This window comes from Octodon degus, unplaced genomic scaffold (assembly GCF_000260255.1).
Source record: "Octodon degus isolate 3935 unplaced genomic scaffold, OctDeg1.0 scaffold00046, whole genome shotgun sequence".
NCBI lineage: Eukaryota > Metazoa > Chordata > Mammalia > Rodentia > Octodontidae > Octodon > Octodon degus.
The window spans coordinates 2,033,189-2,058,252 of NW_004524622.1; the positions used below are offsets into that span (position 1 = coordinate 2,033,189).

At 39.3% G+C, this 25,064-nt stretch overlaps 1 protein-coding gene across 8 annotated transcripts in view; it reads right to left on the reverse strand.

The window, feature by feature from the left end:
- Positions 1–1,253: 1,253 nt before the first annotated feature.
- Positions 1,254–25,064, reverse strand: part of Jmjd1c (jumonji domain containing 1C) — a 168,896-nt gene continuing 145,085 nt past the window's right edge. For 6 of the 8 annotated variants that reach the window (XM_023716206.1, XM_023716203.1, XM_023716204.1 and 3 more), the window contains 13 exons: positions 24,714–24,803; positions 24,115–24,242; positions 23,723–23,936; positions 22,936–23,147; positions 21,448–21,726; positions 18,002–18,170; positions 17,400–17,490; positions 16,384–16,514; positions 15,876–15,998; positions 11,722–11,861; positions 10,516–10,692; positions 2,396–2,527; positions 1,254–2,159 (listed from right to left, as the gene is read on the reverse strand). In XM_023716206.1, the coding sequence (XP_023571974.1) occupies positions 2,070–2,159; positions 2,396–2,527; positions 10,516–10,692; positions 11,722–11,861; positions 15,876–15,998; positions 16,384–16,514; positions 17,400–17,490; positions 18,002–18,170; positions 21,448–21,726; positions 22,936–23,147; positions 23,723–23,936; positions 24,115–24,242; positions 24,714–24,803 (1,976 nt within the window). In that variant the 3' untranslated portion in view covers positions 1,254–2,069. The remainder of the gene's footprint in view (positions 2,160–2,395; positions 2,528–10,515; positions 10,693–11,721; positions 11,862–15,875; positions 15,999–16,383; positions 16,515–17,399; positions 17,491–18,001; positions 18,171–21,447; positions 21,727–22,935; positions 23,148–23,722; positions 23,937–24,114; positions 24,243–24,713; positions 24,804–25,064) is intronic. The other 2 variants (XM_023716202.1, XM_023716201.1) reach the window with 2 other exon arrangements.

Genomic DNA, 25,064 nt, shown 5'->3' on the forward strand with positions numbered 1-25,064 from the left:
GGTGCTGGGGGATTGAACCGCGGGCCCTGTGCTTTGTCAAGCTTGGTCCAAGTAGGTGCTTTAGACCAGTGAGCCATCCCGGCAGCCCCGAGCTAAACACTTATGCTTCCCATGCAGTTTCAAGGTGTAACGAGGGGGGGTCAAAATGTTTGCATTTAGGAAACATCTTGAGCCCTCATCTTGGTGACAGGACTAGCAGGACATACAGCCAAAACAGAGCAAAGAAATGAGTCTGAACACATGTAAACTCACCAGGCAATAAAAGGAACCCACATTCAGGTGCCAATGACATCACACAAGAGAAGGGCAAGGATGCAAATACTCAGCAAAGGGCTTCCTTTATGAGAATCTTGACTTGGATATTTCTCAAACTGCTCTACACACTGAAGACATACTTTCTGGGAGAAAATAACACACTGACACTTAAAGAATATCAAGAGTTAACCACAGAATGGAGAGCAGGGTCAGTGGTCACAGGCATTAGGCAAGCTGTGATCCCCAGCTTTCCAAAGTCCACGGATCCATCAGCACAGAATCCAGGCCACAGACAAGACATTCTTCAGACCACGGTAGAACGCTCTCGCCAGGTGGCTTTGCTCAGAAGCCCTCAGCTTCAGCCGTAGTTGTCAGGCTGCAGTTTGGTCAAACGGGTGTGACAATGAGAGAAGCAGCAGCTTTTGGGAGAAAACCACACTTTAGGAGACTAGCAAGGAGCACTTTCTAGAACCGACGCTCTGGCATTAAGTTAACTTCACACCACAACTATCAAATACAATATATGAAAATATTAGTCCAAAGAAGTCACAGTTGAGGCATGTTTTTAAAATGGTACTGAGAGCTAAAAGCCAAAAGCTCACAATCATTTCAGGTACTCTTCAGCCCGACTGCCCCATACCCAGGCCATTACATGACACGCACTCGCTCCCCTCCTGGCCTTCCTTGGGGAGACAGCACGTGTAGGACCCTACGGGGAGACGGTGACAGGAGAACCAGCACACGCACAAGCAGCCTGCTAGGCACCAGGCCCGGGGCCGCTACCTTCTCCCACACAGCTGTCCACAGAGAACCACGTTGTTTTCTCGTGATTCAAAGGGACTGCGTGAAGCCCAAGCAAGCAGCTTGCAGCTGCAATGAAAGCACCTTAGAGGTGCGCAGGACGGGAACACTCGCGCCCGCACCGGGCTGGCTGGGACCCCTGTCCAAGCACAACAGCATGCTCGTCAAAGGAGGAGAGCTCCAAACAACCCAGCTTGTGATAAAGTCTTTTTAATGGAAAATGTAAAACCCCCTTTAACTTTAATGTACAAAGCCATATGTAACACTTGCACTTTAACAAAAGCAGGCCGATGTTTAAAAAAATACATCATTAAATGTATATATGTATATATTTACATAGCATATTAAGTTTAATATTTAGCTTTAAAACTTCACATAAATTTTACCAAAATGAGACAATTTTAAATAAATTACACCTTTTGAAAATGTTTAATTGTACAGTCAACAGCTTCAACAAAATATTGAAGAGTCTGTATTTAGTATCTACTTAATATACTTCATATTTTACAAATCTTACAATTATTTGGCAGTAATTTTCTGATTATGACATGACGCTGTGCGAGGCAGCAGCTTCCCAACGCAGGCAATGGCTGGTGTTTGTGTCCTATTCTCACAGTAACTGTCTCAATGTAGTGAAAAATAGCAGTTATTTTATTAAACTGTACACGGGCACATTTACACGCGATCAACAATATAGCATAGAATTTTGTTTTCTTTTTTTACCAAAAATAAATACATCATTTTAAATCTTGACATTTTCACAAACATCATATACACTATAATACAGAAACAGCTATGCAGTGCTGCTTTTACACTGAGCTCGCCTTAGAGCTAACAGCGACTCGCAGGAGCCGTGACTTATGCTGTGCTGCTGTGGCGTCAGCCACAGGTCATCTCTATGCGGAGAAGTTCTTGGCACTGATGGCTTTTGGAGCTGAAGTTGATGTGCGAATGCGTCACCGTCCGCGGGACACTCTCCCAGTGCTACAGCCTGCACTGCCGCAGCGGCCCTGTCAACTTTCTTCTGCATCCTCCAGCTCATCTTCATGTATCTTCAAAGCCCTCACCATTTCTTTGACTGCATGATACAAGATATTTTTAACCTGAAAGAGATCATTGATAATCCTAATCACTTGTGCTGCAATGGAAGAAACAAATGACAACTGCTAAACAGAACTTTAACGAAGGTCACTAAAATTAATATAACTACAAAAAATAATACAACTAAATACATGTGTGGTTTTTAATCCTAACCCAACAGTCTAATCCAGAAATGTCCAAGACATTAGGGGTGTATTCCACTTTCTGAATACAGAAAGCCCAAGCACCCATTTCTTACCTGCAGTTTGTCATCGTAATTGATTTCTTCCTTCAAAAGTCTCAGTTCCTGTGTTAAATGAAACGACTGCACGAGATGCTCTGGAGACACGAAGTCTTCTGTTACCTGAATACAGCTGTGAAAATTCTGTACCTATTCCCAAAAGAAAAGCCAGTGAAACAGAAGTCTTAGGAGGTGAGAGCAGAGAAAATTATTCAAGACCAGTAACACAAAGACAATTCTGCCAAATAATTATTTTTTTCTAAAACATCAAATGAATTTCAAAGTATAAGACCACACTGTATGAGTTACATCATCGAAAAGCTTCATGTAAAGTGACTTTGTAAATGAAACATCTTTAAATGACAAAAAAGAAAGTAACTTTTCCAGGAATCCTTAGGGGAGCTGATAATCAGATCCTAATTTTGTCAAGGTGGACTTTTAAATTGTGTCACATTAAAACTGCTAACTAGAATCCGCAAGGCGCTCAATCTGAGTGCGCTGCCTGCTCCTTTGGCTTGCAGGAATTTGGCTGTTTCAGTCATAGCTCTTACAGCAGACAGTAAAGACAAGGAAATGGAATTTAGCTAGTTAGGAACTGGGATGAAAACTAGTTCCAAGTATGTACACTGACTAGGGCTTCAGACAGTCCGAAGGTTTTGGCACTTGTGCCCGTTTTTCAAATTGGCCAATTAAAGAGACCTCCAATCACTTGTCACTGCAGTTCAGCCGTTTTTCCAGACGTTCCTCTTTTCTGACTACATGGCTTTCACAAGAAGCTGGTCAGCAGGACTTTCGCCCGGCATTCGCAGCCCCCGTATACCTCACTACTTCTTGATCGCTCTCTATGAAGGCTCAGTGTAACCAGAGGAAGCCAAGTTGATCCAATCTGGAATTCGTGTTTTTTTCCTAGGTTGTCTCCAGTGGTATTTTACAATGTCATAAAAATTCCTGGGAAAGGAAAAATAACTGAAAAACTAAGCATTTAAATTTATTCTAAAAGTGTGCAAAACAAATTTAATTGGGAGGAGTGAGATGAAGAAGATAGTAAGTGGGAAATGGAGACTGTGGGCAAAAAAATCTAGTTGATGACAGGGTAATGGAGCTGCAGAGGGGCTTGGCCTCCTCCTCTGGACATCGGACCACCTGAACAGCTGCTGAAGACTGCAGAGTTCTTTAACTCAAGCACTGTGCCTCTAGGGATAACTTGGCAGCATATAAAGTAAACACTCTCTTTCTGGAATCCTCTGGAGATGAACAGTGGATGCCTCACAGGCTGGGCCTTTCTGTACAGTCTCACTGGCTCTTCATTATTTGTCTGTAGAACAGATGTTCTAGTTCACAGAACAGTGGACTACGAAGGAGATGTTCAGCGCCTGTCCCAAGACAAATCAGCCAATAAATGGCATGTCAACAGGAGCCAACTCCTGTGGTGTCTTCTCTCCCAGACAATACCTCTAATACCAGCATACAGCATCTCCAAAAGCCTCATTTCTTAATGTCGTTTACTTCTAGAACATGTTGTGGGAGTAAGTCTTTTCAAAGTTCTGATACGTATCTGTTGCTTCCTATGTCTAGCATGTCTTCAAATCACTAGTAAATACAAAATCTCTACCTGGTTCCTTTAAATAACTGTCTTTCCCAACAGTCATTTTATTCACCCATCATTTGCCTCATTTCCTTTAGGACTTGGGCCATTCAGTCTCCATGAGCATGTATGACAGCTGTCCAGCAAACCCAGCATCTGGGCCTCCTCAGGAAGCGCCTCCCCCAGAGTGCTCGTTTTGGCCAAGAGGCTTGTGCCCTAGTCACCAACTGGTCAGTGCCGCTCGGAGTACTGTATTACCAACAGTTTTCAGACCAGTCACTACACCACGGAGAGCTCTGCTGGAGGTTCTCTGTTGTGGGCTAACAGCTCACTGCTCTCCCAGGATGCACAAGTACAGCGCTGATTCAAGAAGACCTGAGATGGAGCTCCTTCCCCAGCACATCCAGCCCTGCTATGTGGGGTTGTGCTTGGTGAGCAAGTGTGCAGAGGCCCGCGGTCCCGGCTATTAACACTGCCACTGCGTGGGAGCTCGTGAAGAAACACAGATTGCCCAACTCCCTCAACCAAATGAGGAGAAGCTCTGGGGGCAGGGGAAAGGGATCGGTGTGTGATCAAGCCCTCCTGGAAATTCTAATGTGTGACAAGGAATTATAAACTCTGATGTAGAGTCTGGCATTACTGAGACCCACTATAGTATACTGAAGGTAGAATAACCCATCAATCCACAGTTTGCAGAACCTGTAAGAGCTAACTAAATTGTAAATAATAAATAGTAATGAATATCAATCAAAGTTAAAACTGTAAAGTGTTATAATCTCCTTTGAATCCTCTCTCAGAACCCCATGCCTACTATTTGTGAGTCCGGGATAGCCTTTACAGACTACAAAGAGCTGTGCTGTCATTACCACACCACACAGGACAGGGAAAAGGGACAGAAAAATCCTTAGGTTTGTAGCTGGCAATTTCTGTGTCAAAATACATAGTACAGAAGTTAAGGCTGTCTTGCATTGCTCAGCAATTTAGTGGCAGAAGAGAAATGGCCAGGCAGGCACATGCCCTCCCTTCAGTCTATTCAGCTGTGACATCTGTCACATATGAAATTCACTTTCTAAAATCCCCAGGGGGTTTTGGGGAGATAGCTCAGTTGAATAACTGCTTCCCTGGCAAACACAAGGGCCTGAGTTCAATCCCCAGTTCTGCAAAAAAAAAAAAAAAAAACAAAAACAAAAACAAAAACCCTCCAGGAATTTCCTATACATCCCCAAACAATACATCTCTTCTGAAAAAAACTATATATATATATATATATATATATATATATATATATATAAAATTTACATAGATTTTAACCTGAGTAAAGTTTGTGTATTAGCTGGAAGACATACTGGAAATCAAAATTTACATGTCTATACAAATGACACAGTATTTACATTACAAAAAGCCATCACTATTTTCATCTACTCGTGCACAAGTGTGAGAACATATTTTCAGATAGTCACAAAGCAGACTACAAATGTTTGTCTGAGCTACAATATTCTAGGCATAGAGAAGAAGCAAAGAAATGTATAGATCTTATGGCGGGGGCAACAGCTCAGAGGCAGAGCACTTGGGAGTACATCTGAAGCCCTAAGTGCAATCCTCTGTGCTACAAGAAGCCAAAATGAAACTATACAAATCTGACTGCATGAAGCCTATGTTCATTCTAATGGGAAGTTAAAGACAATGAAAGTTAAGTAAATCATGAAACCAGTTACAAAGTGGTAGCTGCAATGGAAAAAGAGAAGATGAAAATACCATGATACAGGGGCTGGGGAGACAGCTTGGCTGTCAAAGCATCTGTCCAGCAAGTGCAAGGACTTGGACTTGATCTCTGGTACTGCATGCTGTGCTGGCCCTCGGCACCGAGTCAGCCATCAAAACCAGGCGTGGTAGCACACACTTTATTTTTTTTAAATTTTATTTATTTATTTATTTGTGTGTGGCCAGCTCAGCCCACCAGGAGGCGGGGCTGGCTGGCATGTGGTGCTGAGGGATTGAACCGCAGTCCCTGTACTTTGCTAAGCTTGTTCTAAGTAGGTGGTTTAGACCACTGAGCCATCTCACCAGCCCAATAAGGTGGTTTTTTTTTTTTTTTTTTTTTTTTTTTGCTCCGAATGCCTTCAGGGCAGGTTTGGCTGGCTTGAGTGTTGTGGGGATTGAACTACAGCAACCTGAGGCTGACAGCTTTGTGGAAGCAGCCACTTAAAGAACTGAGCTAGGGCCAGGCCCCCTAAATTATTTTAGGAATAGACTTTTTCTTCTTCTTTTTTTTTGGCAGAGCTGGGGATTGAACTCAGGCCCTTGAGCTTGCCAGGCAAGTGCTTATTCAACTGAGCAAGCACACACTTTAAATCCTAGTACTGAGGAGGCTGAGACAGGATTACTGCAAGTCCGAGCTGTGTAAGGAGACTGTCCTGTACCAAATAAATGAATGAATGAATGAATGAATGAATGAACGAAAAGAAAGGAAGGATGGGAAGAAGGAAGGAAGAAAAGAAGAAAGGAAGAAAGAAAATTCCATGATACAAACTGTAGGTCTGAAAACTAGGGTTTTATGGAAGACCCGAGAAGACAACATTTGCATGCCGCAGAGAAGAAAGAAATCCAGGCAAAAGGATTAGGAAGTACAAAGGTCTTGGGGCAGGAATCGGCTAGGTGTTTACAGCAGCAGAAGAGCAAAATTTGGAAGAAAGAACTATCGAAGACTGGCTTTGAGTGTGTGCACGCATGTGTGCATGTCAGGAGGCAGGCCTCTGGGTGGAAAAGCGGGGTGTGATGTGTACAAGGCCTGGAGTAGAGCGCACAGGAACTTCGAAAGGATCACTTTGTGTCCACTGTGTGAATAAAAGATGGCTATTCATGATCCCCTCCCTCCCAAAGTAGAACAAGTGGGGTGAGTCAGGTCTGGAATCTGTGGTGAAAATGATTGCCTCTGGAAAAAAAAAAAGGAAGGATCAAAAGTAGAATGGATTTTCATGAAACGTTTTTAGATTGGCTGAATTGGTGTAATTTTGGATGTGAGGGTGACCAGGCTGCAACATCTGTTGCTCCCTTGATCTCTAGGACTGAGTGACCCCTGGGGTGTCCCCTTCTTTCTCGCCAGGGCCAAGCGGCCCTCCCCAAGCTGCAGATGAGATGGAAAACCACCCCAGAGGACATGCCTCGGGCAAGGACATGCCAGCTGTTGCACTTCCCCAGTAGAGCCTCCAAACAAGTGTTCAAGGGAGAAAACCCTTACACTGCCTGAATTTAATTTCATGAATGTAGTACATTTTGAAAAGAAAAGGTTTAAAAAGCAGTCTTTTCAATAAATAGTACTGGAGCAATGAAATGTTCCTGTATGAAAAACTGAACCTCTAACTATACAGTGTACTACATATAAAAATCAAATAAAAAAATGGACCACTGGCTGCAAGCAGGTGCAGAGGCAGAGGGTTCAATCCCCAGGCCCACCATGCCGGCCCCGCCTGCAATCTCAGCTCTTGGGAGGCTGTAAACAGGTGGATCACTACAAATCTGATCTAGTAGTGAGTCCAACATACTGTATACCCTTCCCTAAAAAATATAAAAGAATTATAGGACTGGGGAGATAGCTCAGCAGCATTTATGTGCCTGCCTGGCAAGTGCAAGGTCCCATGTTCCATCTTTAGTACCAAAGGAAAAAAAAAGGTCACATACGTAAATACTTAATTTGTGTGTGTGTGTGTGTGTGTGTGTGTGTGTGTGAGAGAGAGAGAGAGAGAGAGAGAGAGAGAGAGAGAGAGAGAGAGAATAGGGTCTCACTGTGCAGTTTGGGCTGGCCTTGAACTGGTGGTGATTCTCCACTCTCAGCCTCCCAAAGGCTGGGACTGCAGGCAGGAACCACCATGTCTGGTTCACATATTCAATTTTAAAGCCAAAAACTATAAAGCTTCTAGAAGAAAATGTAGGTTAAATTTTTTTTTTGGTAGTATTTGGCCAGGTAAAAATTTTATAGATAATAAAACAATAATCCAGAGAAAAAAAACCAGATCAACTGGACTTCACAAAAATGGGGAATACTGCCCTCTGAAAGTGATCATTAAGAGAATAAAACGGAACGCGCAGGCTAGGAGAGGCCATCCAAAGAATACACACTCGAAGAGAAGTACTTGCATTTGGAGTAGAATATACTGAAAATGATTTTTAAAAAGGTAAAATATTGAAATTCATATTTAACCAAAGTAAACAGCAAACACACATTTGAAAATATGCCCCATACATTTATGAGAATGGTTTAAAAAGAAAACTGGGGCCGGGGAGATGGCTCATGGAATAAGCGCTTCCCTGGCAAGCGCAAGGGTCTGAGTTCAATCCCTGGTTCTGCAAAAAAAAAAAAAAAAGAAAAAAGAAAACTGACAGTAATAAGCACTAAATAGGAAGCAGCAGAAATAAAATTCACACAACATCGCTTTGAAGTTAGGAAATGGTACAACCAGTTCCTTGAAGTTCATCATGTATTTATCCTATGACCTATCTATCCTACAGCTAGAGTCGCTAGCTGTATTTATTGGTGCTCCTAATGGGAGATAATCCAAATGTGTTTCAACTGGTGAATAAACAAATAGACTGAAAAAGAGGAGACACAAATACCATACTCATCCAACCACCGCCCAGTAACAAGAAGGAACCGACTTTGTATCCAGAGCACACACGCTCATACAGACCCATGAGACATGAATGAATCTCAAATGCACTCGGCAAAGACGCAAAGAATACAGACTATGTAACTTCAACTCAGTCACAATCTCATAAGGCTCAACTATAAAGGATAAAACCTAGATGTATGGTTGCTGGAACCCTGGGGTAGGAAAGGAGCGCCAGGCTATAAAGAGCGAGAAATTTTCCTGAGTGATGGAATGACCTGCGGCTAGATTGCACCGTGACCCAACTGCGCATCTGTCAGAACTTACAGAACTATATACCAAAACGTGTAAACTTTGCCGCATGGAAATTAGACCTCAATTTAAAAAAAGACTTCAATACAGACCTTAAAAACACTGACAAATGAACACATCAAACATATAAATAAGGATTTTCAAGGAAATCTATTTTGAATTATCATCCAGGATTATTATATTCAGTAACCCTGCATATTAAGCCAATCTTTTAAGGACATTTAAATTTGAATACAAATTATATAACTTCTGATAGACATAAAGAAGGCAAAGAAATGATATGGGGTGAATGCCAATTAAACCTGAATCACAAATGTATAACATCTCTGAAGTGGTAAGTTCATAGGAGAACATTAAATATATTTTTCCAGAGAAAAGTTATAATGTTTATATTTTACTATCATACAATGCCATTTGAGCTCCAAGAATGATAAATCTGATACTGAATCAGACAATCTAATAAAACAAAAAATCAAGTACTACCACTTAAGAAATATTTGTACAGGGCTGGCCTAATAGCTCAGCAGACTAAAGCACCTGCTTAGGCAGAGCGCAGCAGGCAGGGTTCGATCCCCAGCATGCCATGCCGGCCCCACCTGCAAGGCGAGACAGCAATTGAGGCTGGGCGTGGTGGCGCACACCTGTAATCCCAGTGCTTGGGAGGCTGAACACAGGAGGATCACTAGGAGTCCAATCTACATAGTGAGACCCTGTAGACCCTGTCCTAAATACAGGAAAAAAAAAAAAAAAGAAAAATATTTGTACATAATAATGTCACGAAAGCAAATCAGTCAGTGTCTGCATATGCAATTATAAATGCGAGAAGCATGCTTTGGTAAGCAACACACAGCAGATATGTCTCAACTGTCGGGTGGCAGGTGGAGCCAACTCCAAGGCGCACTAGCTCTAGGGAGGTCTTGGGTTTTTCTTGAACATCACTAAAAGGCCACTATGTGTTATTAGTTCACTTCAACCCAGCAGAATCAACAATGCGCTTTAAATTCTACCAGCTACAATCTACCATATCTAGTCTACCCCATTCTTGCCAGTGCCACATATCAAGGTACAGAAATAACAGATGCTTTAGCTTTCAGTGTTGGGTTGATGGCAATAGGAGTTTCACACCATTGTTCTTCAGTTAGGACAGCTCGTGCTAATGAGAGGCAAGAGGTACATTTAAAGCCTGATACAAAGTCTAAAACCCTCACCACTGACAGCCCCACTGATGAGAATGAATATACAGAGTCCTCCTCCTTGTCCTAAAAGAGGTCTTAAAAATTAACTTTCCATTCACTAGAGTATAGACAGAAATCTGCTTCACATAATGATTTAAGCTCTCAAAGCACTTAATTATTTCAGAATTCTTCTAGTATTCTAATGATATCTCAGGGAAATAGTAAAAGCAGACTGGCACAGGTCATTTTCTTTTTCTTTTCTTTCCTTTTTTTCCCTGTACTGGGGATCGAACTCAATACCTTGCACTTGCCAGACAGGTGATTATGCCGCTGAGCTATCTCCTTGGCCCACAGGTCATTTTCTTTTATGTCTTTTTTCATTTATATCTATTCTTAAAATAATTTGTGTTTTGCAATTAGTTCTTTAACTGACAGGGGTGTTAGAAGCGAGTCTGTAAGTACCTGATGAAGGGCCCCTGCTGGCAAAACAATGGCATCGCCAAGGAACTGGACCAGAGTGCAGGTCCTGACTCCGTACTCTTCAAGCAGCCTCTGGCGGAGCTTTTTGTTCACATACCAGCTTTGGTCACGTACTGGATCATGTTCTGGAAGAACTTCAAGGCCTTGTTCTTTTGAAATCTGAAATAAAGATTAAAAGAAAAATATAGACCTCAAGGTAACTAAGTGAAATACAATTTTTAGGTGAATTTCTTTGATTTATAGTAGCAAGTTTTTTGTTCTAGAATCATTGTTTATTATAAAGAAAACAATGTTCTTCAATAACTTGAAAAACTAAAGGATTTTAACACAATATAGCAAACTGAGATATTAATAGTTAAGAGCAAAAAATACAAGGAAAAAAGCTTGATTTGATTGCTTTTCCTCCCAAAACCAAAGGCATTCATGTATATAGATTTCATAAACATTTCTTTATCCCCATAAAGCTATGTACAAAGCCGATTTCGGACACTTTTACTAGTAAATCAACGAAATAATCTGCTTTCAAAGGCACATTATTGTATTGTGGATTAAAATACTGGGAGACATTCTAGGATAAGACAGTGGGTACAAAATTAGAGTTTTAAAATTCATATTAATCACAGTAACAGAATTTAAATCCTTTCAAGAAGATTAAGTGTAACAGAGTAAGTAATGATGATTCCTTAAAAGAACCCCAATCTACAAAATCTGAAATATCTTCACAAAAGGTTTGAACAAATTTCAGGGTGATGTGTCAATTTCTCTCAGTGCGATTATTCAAGATTTCAAATGGGGTAAGACAGAATTACTGCCTAAGTTAAGAGCTAAAAATATCAATCAGATTCCAAGAAATTGACCATCTTTAGATGTTTCTGTAAAACATTGAGCTTTACATCTTGCAACTCCCAGTGTTTCCTCCACATCAGCCAGTGAGCACCCAGCTGACTCGGGAGCTGAGTCCATACCAACAAGGGAGAAGGGCAGCACTTGCAGCAGAGAACAAGCCGCCACTCAAGGCTTCAAGACGAGACAGGCTGTGAGAGGTTGACACGAAGGTGCTCTGGACACAAAGCCTGCATCCTTCTTAACCAAGACATTTAAATCACACATTGCTGAATACCAAATGAAGCTACATGAACAAATGAGTAAGTCATAGCTTTCGGAGATATGTTTTCTGTAAAATTATACCTTCTGAAGAAATTCTCGTATTTTATCTACATCTTTTCCAGCATAAATATGCCACAGAGCACCAGGTATTTCACTTGAGTCCTTCAATCTCTTCCTTAAAATGTCATCCAAATCTTCTTCCTCAAATTTTTTAAGTATTCCTAAAACACAGATTTTCACATTGTTCAGTACAGACTACCAGAAAGCCAAATCTTCTGAAATGGATTTATCAGAGCAGCAGGGTACTTAACTACATTACTACTCTTTAAAAATCAAACCTCATTATAAAACCCAAACTATAAGAAGAACAAACAGGGCCCCAATTCCTGCATACCACAGGAAAGAGCAGCATGACTTGCTGTTTGGTTTTTGCAAACCAAGGAGCGAGAGATAGAAGTTTCTACTTAACTCTGACCAACTCTTTCCCTGTCCCAAGCCTAATGATGGCTTGCACTCACAGCATTTCTTAACTTAGAAAAGACTTTTATGACCACTGTTAGCTGGCCCTTGAAAGTACTGAGTAGGGTGAAAGGGGACTATAACCTCTATTTTAGATATGAATAAAAGTTTCAATGAGGCAAAGCTATTTGCTTATTATTCCAACTAATGAAAACTATAATTCATATGATATTTCATTTTATTATGGTTAATCTACAACTAGATGTAAATTTTTTATAAACATTTTTGTGTTTTTGAGGAATGTTATTTAAAAATCTATGTAAGATTTTTAAATCTTACATAGATTTTTAAATGTACAAATGAAAATATTGACTATGGTTATCTGTCAGTGTGGAACTATAGGAAGGTCTTTTTCAATTTTTTCTTTGTAATTGGGTCTTGCTATGTGGTCCAGGGTGTCTTGGAAATAACTATGTAGCACAAGGTAGTCTCAAACTTGTGATCTTCCTGCATCAGATTTCTAGTTCTGGGATTATAAGATGTAAGGGCATGCCAGCTTCTCAAATTCTTGACTTCATACAGTGAATAATTTAAGTAAATGTTTCTTTTAAGAGGAGAAAACCTTCCAGAAAGGATATAATTAAGCTGGGTGTGGTAACACTTGCCTGTAATCCCAGCAGTCTGAATGCTGAGGTGGGAGGATTGCTGTGTGAGACCAGCCTAGGTTACACAGACTCTGTCTCAGTGCTCCTAACAAGTGTGTTTTAGATGTTTCCCTGGTTTAATCTGCAAATGTTATCTTGGACAAAGTTTTTTCCCCAATCCATGATAAAACAAGAAAATTAAGGGCAATAATAAATGCATACCAGAAAAGATTACACTTTAATTGTATCACTTTAAGAGTTCAAAATGTTCGTTCTTAAAAAAAAAAAAAAAAAAAAAAAAAAGCTAATATTGAGCCAGACAGACTGCTCAGCAGATTAAAGCGCATGCTTAGGTAGACATGCAGGGACTAGGGTTCAATCACCTGGTGCGCCTTGCAGTGCCCTGCCAGCCCCGCACTGGAGGCAGGCTGAGACAGCAACTGAGACTGGGCGCGATAGCACACACCTGCAAATCCCAGCACTTGGGAGGCTAAAAATAGGAGGATCACTATGTGTCCAATCTGTGTAGACCCTGTAACTATGATACATTTTAAAAAAGCACTGATATTTTAACAATATATTTTCTTAACAATTAATTATGTTAAAAACCATACATTGGATATTTTCCCTTTAAATTACTGCTCTATGAATTTTAAAAGGGGGAGGACTGACCCTAAGAAAGAGGGTGACTGACAAGAGTGAATCTTCTTGGTGAAGACCTCCTAGGTTAGCTAAGAACAAATAACAGTTTGATGGCTAAGTGCAGGAATCTGAAAAGAAGACAGAGCAGCAGGAGCAGCTGTAAGTGGAGAAGCGTTACGGATTAAGGAGGTCAGTATTTTTTCATGTTTCATTAGTATAAACAAAAAATTGCTTTGTGACCAAAAACAAATATTTCAGATAAAGATAGCCAAAGAATTCTTTAAAATGTTCAAAGTTTTTTTAAAAAGACCAGATGTGTATAGCAACAGTGAATAGGGAATATATGGGAGCATCAGTAATCAAGAAAGTTTCAGCATCTAAGGACAGGAACAAGTAACAGTGGAGAAGTGCAATGTGTACATTGAAGTACAGATTCTAGAAGAACAACTTAAGTAGAGTTACCTATGGGAAAGAGAACTGACTGAAGCATCATAGGCCTGGGAAGGATAAAGACTACGAAGTCAGATGTTCCTTTGGTAGAGCTGGGTTTAAAATTCAAATATGCCTGTGATTCTAACCCTTGTGGTAGAATGGGGGAGGGGAGTGGGGGGCAGCTGTCTTTTATACTCAGTAAAATCAGTTAAGAAAGCTGAGTAATCAATAAGTTTCCATACTTATGAAGAAATTTAGGTTGTGTACTACAGAAATGGTCAAATGTACACAAGCAAGGTGAATAGTAACTAAAATGAATCTTTACAGCTCGTCATCTACCCACTGCACTACAGATCCATTCTGAGCCTCCTCAGATATAGGAGCAATGAACTAAGTGGTGGCCAGAGGTTTGTACAGAACTTGACAGTAATGCAGAGTCGAAAAAGGTGGAGAAGGTAATTCTAGAAGAGTCTGTCCATGAGACTAATTCTAGAAGAGTCTGTCTGAGTTAGGGTAGTGATGTCACAGAACCATCACTCTGAAAGAGGGACTGTATGACAATTAAGTTGAACTGCCAATCTGACTAGCTTGAGGCTCTAGAAAAATGTCTTGGGGGCCAGGGAGGCATGACCTTGGAACCGCGTCTGACTTCTGACCCCTATAGTCTCCTGGGCTGTCACCTGCTCTGCCTACCTTCCAGCTGCCATGGCATGAGCAGGTATGCTCCACAGTACTTTCCAATGCTTCTGACTTGGAGCCAGCTGATCACCCCAAGACCATGGGCCAATGAAGCCCCAACTTCATTTATGCTATTCAGGTTCTGTACCCAGAGACAGGAAAGTAGCCTAACACAGTAGTAATTAATAATGTCACATCACACAGGGGTTGAGTGAAATAAATGGACTAGACAAAATTCCTGAATTACCCAAATCTACAGCAGTATAACCAGCAGCTACAGTGAGTTCAAGTAGGTATAAGAGCAACGTTGAAATGAGTCAAAATGCAAAAGTAAGTTAACAAAGTCAGTCAAAGATCTGCTAGGAGGGAAAGTAGTTCACTTTTGAGAGAAAGAAGTAATAAAGAGTCTGCTCCTACTCATGTATTTACCTATTTATTTTGTGGTACAGAGGTTGAACCCAAGGCCTTACAAGATGAGCAAGAGCTCTACCAGTGAGCCACATCTCAGCCCTAGAGTCTGAAGAGAAGCAAAAGACTTACGATGAGTAGGGCATGCCTGTGATCCCTGGGATCCCCGAACTTAGGGAGGTTGAGGCAAGAGGATCTAAAGTTCAAACCCCACCTAAGCAACTCAGTAAGAACCTGTTTTAAAATAAAAAAAATAAAGAGAGCTGGGGAGATAGCTCTGTGTGAAGGCACTGGCTTCTATCCCCATACTGCAAAATAAATAACTATACATTAAATAAGTAAATAAATGAAGACCTATGACTATGTGTATAATGAAATGGGGCAAGGCTTCAGAGAATAATGCAAAGAATGGAAAACTACAACCTATGTATTAAACATGTCATTTCTATGTAGGACAGACAAAAGTTCACCCTTCCTCTGATCCTGGGAGAGGGAAGAAAAAAAATAACACAAAACCAAACACCAGAATGCTTGAAACACAAAGCAAATCTTTATTTTTGTTTACCCTCCCCAACCCCTGGTAATGGGACTTGAACTCAGGACCTTGCACTTGTGAGGCAGACATTTATGCCACTGAGCTATCTCCGACTCTTTATTTTTATCTTTTTAAGACAGGGTTTCGCTATACAGTTCAGGCTGGCCTTGAACTTGCAGTGATCCTCCTGCTGTAGCCTCCCAAGTGCTGGGATTATAGGCATGTGCCACCACACCCAGCTTAAGAATATTTACAATATTTACTTTTAAAATCACATTTCTTTTGCCAGAACAAAACAGCGAAATCTGTCTTCAAGTAATGAAGATTAGAATATGCTACAGCTATTGGAATTGTTTTTGTAATCTTTACTGTTAACTCAAAGGCTGATTTGCTGTATGTAGTTATTCAACTTAAAGAACATCATTTAGTTTCTTTACCTGCTCTGGAGAGAATTCCATTTCCTTTTGCTATGCCAACATAGACTAGAATATTTACGACATCAGAAACTTCAATATGGAGATTTGTTGTTCCTATATCATGATCTTTAGCAGCAGCTACACCTGTATATAAAAATATTCTAATGTTACCTAATAATTTATAATTTTAATACAACTGTTTCCCCTAAAAGTCAATTCTGTCAGAATAATCTAATTTTAACTTGTTTTTAGACTTGTTACAAAAGCCGTGCTCTTAAAATCTTGTCTATAAAAATGTACTATAAAACACAAATAAGAAATGTATGTAAAATTTTGCAAGGACTCACCAACTTACATGCATTTTGGTCATTAGTTTGTAACACATTATTTCATATGAAAAAGGACTTCAACATATTTACCAAAACAACATATTTAGAGAAACTAAAAAGGACTAGACAATTTATTTTTGGACAAAGCTTTATGAAAATTCCATCTTGTTACAATGAGGCAAACATGACTACATACTTACCATAGGCGCTACACAACCTGGGTCCCAGATCTGGACGTACAAAAAATCCAGGCAGGTGAGAGGCCAAATTGAATTTTCCTTCTGGATTACAATACTCTGGCAATGGCAGATTTTTTAAGAGATCTTCATATCTGAAGAATAACAACATTGTCTTATTTTTATCAAGATTGGAATTTTTAAAGTGCATCAAAATATGTAATATTCAAGTTGTTTAAAACATTAGACAACCTTTCAATAGGTGACAGACAAATCCCGATTTCCTTCAAAGTTCTTGAATGAGTGAACTACACATTAGCAAGCACAACACAGAAATGGTAGTAAAAATGTTACTGTACATTCCTACACTTTACCAAAGGATACTTTTTTTTTTTTTTTTGGTATGAAGGATTGAACTCAGGACCTCGCGTTTGCCAGGCAGGTGCTTGTGCTGCTGAGCTATATCCTGGGCCCCAAATACTATTTCAAAACAAAACAAAAAACACCCCAAACTAAAGGTTACATTTGTAGTTACTTATCCTACCTCTAGGGAAAATCTAAGTTCAATAAGAAATAAAGCCATGCTGTTAAGTTGAGCTGTGGGGGACTCAGGTCAATAATTTCTGACATTGCCAGTTAAACAGAAGACCCAATGCTATTATGGGCTACTGGACTCTTTTAGAATATTTTGCTGAGTTTACACACCTATAATATTCAATAACAGAACTTAGAAAAAATGGGGTATACAGATGAATGTCCATTTTGTATCTGTGTATTCAAAGTGGTTGGGATAGATATATAGTTACATTCTGTTAATGAATAGAATGATTTGTTCTAATGGTGTTTGTAAATAGGATCACAAGTCCGCATCTTGTACAGCAATTAACCACTAAGAAGAATATATGCAGTGTATTATTTGTTGAAAAATAAAAAAATAAATAAAAAAATAAAAAAAAAAAAAAAAAAAAAAAAAAAAAAAAAAGAAAATCTAAGTTCAACCTGAAAGACCCAAGAGTCAAAATGGAGTCCAAAGGGGGTACCTGGCTGGCATCATGGCCCGGAAGTCTTCTCCCGAAGGGCAGTCTTTCAATTTTAATACAACTGTTTCCCCACTTTTGCTTTTCTGGCGTTCTATAAAGAATACAGTTGATTATTAAGAAGGTCATTTACTGTTATTCTCTAAAATCTTTTAGGAAATTTTATGTAGAATTAGGAAATTTAAATTTTTGTAGAATAAAAGTTATAAAAAAAGTTGATTTCTACCTTTTAATGTTCATGAATATTTAGAGAAAAGTGCAAATAATAAATGACACAGGTATTATACAATAGGTACTTGACACATGTTATTTATTTTTATCTCTTATGTACTTATGTTAAGACTTGTTCCTCTGGTACACAGAATATATTGCCCTCCTATAATGAGTCCCAAAATGTAACTTTGGGGGTTGCCAAAAATTTCTTCATTAGGAAACAGTGTAAATGATTTCTTTACAGTCAAAGGAAACTGGTACTAGAATCAGGATCAGGGTCCACTATTTTGCTCTTGAGTACATTTTTGTTACTAGATAAGGTAAAATGAATTTTAAAGACTAAAAATGTGATGCTACATGTAGAAAACAGTAAACAACAAAAACCAACGTACTTGACACCTCTTCAAAACCATCCCAGAATTCTTTAACATTGGCATTTGAAATAATGCTGTCTTTGCAGTTCAGGAGATCAGCTTGGTGGTCTCCAAAATCAAGGCTAATTGCTTCCGCCTTCCACAAGCTAATGTTCATTTTCTTATGCACACCAGAAACAACTGCGGGCTTGTGAGTGAACAGATAAACGACAGTTAAAGGGTATGTGGAAACCTCGGACTTCAATTTAAATACAAAAAAACAAATAGCATGTAAGATTCAGGCCTCATAACAAATTTTGGAGTATAGAGTAAGCTACGAAGACAAGTCCTAAACTGAGCATGAGGATGCATTCCTGTAACCCCATCAATGGGAGGCTGGGGCAGGAAGACGCCCCCAGATCAGGCCAGCCCACAGCTGTGTATGGGCTAAATAGCAAGATGCTGTCTCCACATAAACAAAACACACAGTTCTAGCATGGCACACAGGCTGTGCTTTCATGCCTATAACCCCGGCTCTTCTGGAGCTGAAACAGAAGGCTTGGGAGTACAAGCCTAGCCTCAGTTAAACAGAAAGATCCTGCTTCAAAATAAAAAATGAAAAGGTCTATCTCAGTGTGAAGCCCCTGGGATGAACCCCCAGTACAGGGAAAAATCCTTTCCAACCTGAAGAAGTGTTTCTGACATGCTGTCAGAAAGAGAGAGAACCATGTAGGGTATAATGCTATTGCTGAAACAAGTTTAAGCTCACACTAAATTTACATTTTAGAAGAATCTTACAGGGTGTAAGAAAAATTTTTCTTGGCAGAAGTAACACATATTTTGGGGGGTTATCAGCTAATATTTAGAGATAGAATAAAAAACTTTATGAAGTATGTAATAAGCTGTTAAAATAATTTACATAGTTGAAATAGAATTACAATTTGTATATATTCTATTTTATATTATTTAAAACACATTTGCTTGTCTGTATGATTTAATTGCATTAGTGCTGTGTGAACCTTTCAGAGACCGAGTATGCAAACTGTGACCCAAAGCCCACTTATGTATCGCCAAGTGCCAACACTACAATTAAACCTGAATACTGAGGATTTAGTTTAGAAAAAATAACTGTTACATGTTTTATCTGTTGCTCATGCGCTGTGGCACATGTGCCACAGGTTCAGCAACACTGATCCATATCAACAAGTGTAGCTAGTATTTAAGCGCATGCACGTAATGTTGGGTATGTCTGTGTTCACAGTTTCAGGTTTCTAATAAGTACCATTTCTATGAGTATTCTAGTACACATCATGTGAGAGTGAAGTTACTGAGTTGTAGGCTATGTGTATGTTCATCCTTACTAGATTATATGAAATTGTTTTCCAGAGTGGTTGTGAACTGTACTTCCAAGAGTATTGATTTCAGTTGTTCCATGTCTTTAGCAACACTTGGTGTTGTTCTGTTTGACTTTTGTCCACCTGGTGAGTATATGACAAACAAGTTGCTTCAGGTATTTATTACAGTAAAGGAAAAGCTGACTAGCACAAATAGCCATGTGTTTATTTATAATTTCACCACCCAAGCCTGTATATTTATTTTTCCCCAGCCATTTTGGACTCATATAAATAGCTGTGTGGATTTTGATTTGTGTCTCTCAACAAATGAAATGTCTGTATGAAAAAAATAAATAAATAAAAATAAAACACATTTCTTTACTTTTGCAAAAAGATCATGGTAATAGAGACGGGGAGGAGGCTCAGTGGCATAAATACCTGCCCAGGATCATGGTAAACAAAAATAATACCTGGGCCCAACACCTTCTTTGAAGGTAAACATCACCTTCCACACTACATGAGTCTAAATTCTCTTAAGGCTTATTAGCTGAGAAATGAATAAATAAGATTCATAGCTTCTAAGATCAAAAGTCTCTAGGTTAATCCCATGCACTATGTGAAGTTTTTTTTTTTAAAAAACAACTCTTGGCTGGGCATGATGGTGCACACAGGAAATCCCATCACTTGGAAGGTTGGGGCAAGAAGACTGCTGTGAACAGGACCAGCCTGGGCTACATGGTGAGCTCAAGGCCAGCCTGACCTAAATGCACAGCAAACCCTGTCTCAAAAAGATAAAAAAATCAAAAAACACCAACAAAACAACCTCAATAGTAATGTTTTCCAAAATTCAAGAATTTGAATTTGTTAATGACAATATTGTCATGCAAATACTTAAATGTATTCATAATTTTTGTGTTGGTGAAATAAACTGCCATTTTCGGTGGGGGATATAGCTCAGAGGCACAGAACCTAACAGGCAAGCACAATGTGATTAGTTTGATTCTAAGCACCAAATTAATGAATAAATAAATAAATCCATCTAAAATGGGTATCAAAATTCAGGTCATACAAAAAAAAATTATTTGGAAAAAATTAAAATGGAGCTTGTTCAAGATTTGATGAATTGGCCCAGGAAGATGAGATGGCTCAGTAGAATAAGCGCTTGCCTGGCAAGTGCAAGGGTCTGAGTTCAATCCCCGGTTCTGCCAAAAAAAAAGATTCGATGAATTGGGCTGGAATTGGAACTGTAGAGCATGTGAAAGGCCCTGGGTTGAACCTATATAGCATAGAAAGAGATGAGAAGGTAGGAAAGTTAGATGAACTACTGTATAAATAAATGTTCTACAGATAAACATTAAAGGGAAAAAATTCTACATTTTTCACTGTTTCAAGGACAATGCTTCTAAAGCTGAGGGGTGGTGATGAAAACCTGTGACCCAGTGCCTGGGAGCCGGGGTCCTGCCACAAGTTCAAGATCAACCTGAGCTGCACAGTGAGACACTGTTTCAAAAGGAAAACAGAAATAGTGGACCAGGAATATAGCTCAGTAGCACAAGTGCCTGCCTGCCTGGCAACTCCTGAGTTTGACTCCCAGCACAAAAACAAAAACGAAATTGACACCAGCACAAAACCCACACAACCCTTTCCAAAAATGCTAAAACTGATTGACATTTTAATAGTAGACATAAATCTGTTAATTGAACTAAAATAGAAATTAAAAGGAGAGGACTGAATTTTGTATATGTAAGATTATGTATCTGTTCAAATCATCAGTGCTTTCATATTTACATTCTTTGTCTTTTTGAGACAGGGTTTCCCAATGCAGTTCAGGCTGGCCTTGAGCTCACTTTGTAGCCCAGGCTGGTCTCAAACTCAAAACCATCCTTCTGCCTCAGCCTCCCAAGTGCTGGTATTACAAGTGTGCATCACCACATCCGGCTCTTATCTATATTCACTTGGACATTAAAAATTAGACATTCAAAATAATGCTTCAGATTACTTCTCAATATTTTGCTATCTCGCCACTCCGCAAAAGTTATAAGTACTGTTTCTTCTCCTTCTATTTTGATTCCCAAAAGGGGAACCGCTTTTTCAAATTGATTATCAGACTCAAGTCACAAATATATTTAATTTGCTTACAAAAATACTCACCAGGCCCTGTTTCCAGCACTCTTTAAAAAGTTTCCAATTATTACTATTTTTATAATCCTTAAGCCATAAAATGTGCTTCTCACAAATCCAAGAATGTGGTATATCACTGTACAACTTATTATTGTCATTCATTGCAGCTTTTCTGCTTTCTTTAGGATCTTCTTTATGCTCTGATTTTACACTCATCTTGGAGGTTTTATTTGGCGGAATTTTGTTCTCAACAACTGAAGCAATTATGTCATCAAGAATGTTGGGCATACTTCGTCCACTTTTGCCACTCTGTTAAGACAGAGGAAAAATACAAACTTCACAAAAAAAATCAAAATTTGGGAGAAAAAGTGTAAATTTCCTTCCATCCATACATTTTAAGCTTTGTTTAAAACAAACAAAATGGAAATCAAGGCAATATTCCGGCATATTCAAGAATATAGTTATGTTAGTGAATATGATTCCCTAGTCCCTAAACTTTTCTTGGCAAATGGGGCCAAAAGTTTGGTACAGAAAACTACCAAGTGGGCTGGTGAGATGGCTCAGTGGTCTAAAGCACCTACTTAGAACAAGCTTGGCAAAGCACAGGAACTGCAGTTCAATCCCCCAGCACCACATGCCAGCCAGCCCTGCCCCCTGGTGGGCTGAGCTGGCCACACACACACACACACACACACACAAATAAATAAAAACAAACTACCAAGTCTGCAGAAGCAAAAAGCATGGACAGCTATGGACCTGAGGCAGAGAGTACAAGTGAGTGTCCCAGGAGTGGGTTTATAGACAGGTTCTCAACATGTAGTTGAGGCTGACCTCGCACTTACGGCACTCCTCCTGCCTATGCTCCCAAGTGCAGGGATCAGAGGTGTGTGCTTCCTCATTCAGCTTCCCCCCATATATTTTTCAAAGGCGCTAAAAGATCTCACTTATTCAGGCATTATCTTTTCATTTTTGCACAGCACATAATTAAATCCAACCTTGATCTAAGTTTTCTGTTTGTTTTTTTGAGAGGCGGGTCTTAAACTCACTATGCAGCCCCAGGCTGACCTTAAACTTGTAGCAAATCTCCTGCTTCTGCCTCCAGAGTCATGGGATTACAGGTTGTACTACCCCACCCAACTGACTTAAGTATCTGAAGTAAAATAAAACATATGCTTCTATACGTTTTTTTCCTCAACCATCTTTCTTATGCTCAAAGAGCCCTTTTGTTCAATCTTTTACATGAGAAAACATTGGAAAAGTATAGCTTTGAAGACAATGCAAACAAGAACACATTTAGCCATATGGCACATTTTAAAATCTGCATCTATTTTATCACTTTGCTTATAGCCAACCAATGAATTCCCAAATCACCTAAATTTAAGACCCATATTAAAACCAGAGAGATGAAGGGTAACGCTCACTGGTAAGGCACTTCCTTAGCATGCATGACTTCCTGGGTGCAAATCCTAGAACTTCAGAAAATCCCCACTGGAAACACAAGTCCCCTGTCCTGCTCACCGGTGCACCCACTGAATACACTGGTGCAAAGGCAATGCCAGCATCTGTAGACCCCACACGTAGCTTGCCAGCTGTTGTGGTCAGTAAATCCCGTAAAGTTGAGCCTTGTTCATTATTCTGGGACACGGGAGATGATGTTCTGTCACCAGGAAAATCAGAGTCATCTTGCTCTCTCTCCTCAAGTTGTTTTTCAAGAGAAAACTCCTTATTTTCTGAAATACACCATTGCACAAAATTGTAATGTAAGATTAGTATTCAAGTACAGGCCAAGCTGGCACTCTGCATTTCACAGTGAAGATAAAATCTATAGTTTTATGTACTTGAAGCCAAACTAGATAGAGAACGAGTTAAGATACTTCAAAATGTAGTCAGCTTGAATATGAAAGACTTTGAATATCTTAAGCATGTATACAGTTTGTACCTGTCATAAATGCAACATTCTGTGGCTAAGATAAGGAGAAAATATCTAATAGGTAAGTCAAACGTGTAGCTCTCCGTTTTATTTTGTACTGGGGACTGAACTTAGAACCCTACGCTTTCCAGGCAGGAACTTATGCTGCTGAGCTACCTCCCCAGCCCTTTCACTGATATTTTTATTGATAATCAAACTTAGCCAAAATTATTCTGTATCTTTGACAAAATCTTAGGAGGACTTTTTCCTAGTAAAACACGTATTTTATTGAACTGAAGCCCTAATTTAAGCAAAAGGTCAAAGAAATTCTTGGCACTAAGGTGCAAACACTATCGGTTTATAATGGCAATACAATAGCTCATTGGTTATGCCTACCTTTCTTTTCTTCTCTGGCTTTCTGCTCTGCAAGGTCTGCTAACCAGTGCAGGGGTGACTGGGACTCAGGGGGTGTTAACTTGCTGTCTGTGCTGACATCACTCCCAGGACTGCTGCCACCGTTACTTTCAGACTTCTGAGGGGTATTCTGCTGCTGAGACTCAGGCATGCACAGAGAAATTTTATTACTGTGATTAAGAAAATTCTGTAAAACCTAAAGAGTAAAACAATTGAATTTTTATACACTATTTATTCAGTTAAAAAGCTGTTACAGGAAATTTACACTGAAACAGAAAAAGCATAATTCTCAAAAGCACAAGCCCTCCATTGGATGTCAAATATTTAAAAAAATCTAATCTGGCTACACATTTTATTTGAATATTTTTACTCACTTGAGATACACCATTCATTGTAGAAAAACTTCCAACTTGTAAGTTCTGCTTGTTACTACAATGACAATGGGATTCAATACCATATTTTTCCCTAAGAATGTGCATGGCATCTAGAAGATCTGTCAACACTGCAAAACAAAATGGTATTGAACAAAAAAGATTACCACCAGTTCGTAAGTGTATACAATGTTTTTTTTAAACAATATGTATAGTTTAGTAACAATGGAGGTTTTCTTGTATCCTTATTTTCCTTTTATCTCTGTGTTGTTAAAAATACAGTATTTTAAAACATTTCAGAAAGCCTTCACTGTAAATCCAAAGACATTTTTGCTACACTGTCTCCCTCTCCTAAAATGGTTCCACTGTGAGGGTCATCATCACTAAGGCTGGGCCTGTCTGCCTAGCTTTAGGATACAGATGATCTCCAGTAACTTAGAGCAACATAATAAAATTAATTAATTAAAAAAAAACCCACTTAGAGCAACACAATTTAAGACTGAACTTTATTTCTCCATATACCTAGATATTTCTTTAAGTGCTTTTAATTTAAAACAATCAAGAGCTGTTATATTAACTAAATTATGAATATTCATACTTACCAGAACCAGGTATGATTTGAGTTGGCATTAAATGTTTGTGATCATGAGGTTGTCCTTTCACACACTTCATCCAAGCATACAACTCTTTATCTGTAAGATAATGTACTTTGCCTTACATTACACATTGGTATTTTAACTATAAACTTTATGGCTGTACATAAGGTGTGTAATAATCATATAAATGGCTGGTTCTTTAAAATTAGTTTCTCTGGGCTGGAGAGATGGCTCAGTGGTCTAAAGCACCTACTTAGAATAAGCTTAGCAAAGCATTAGGGACCGCTGTTCGATCCCCCAGCACCACATGCCAGCCAGCCCCGCCCCCTGGTGGGCTGAGCTGGCCACACACACACC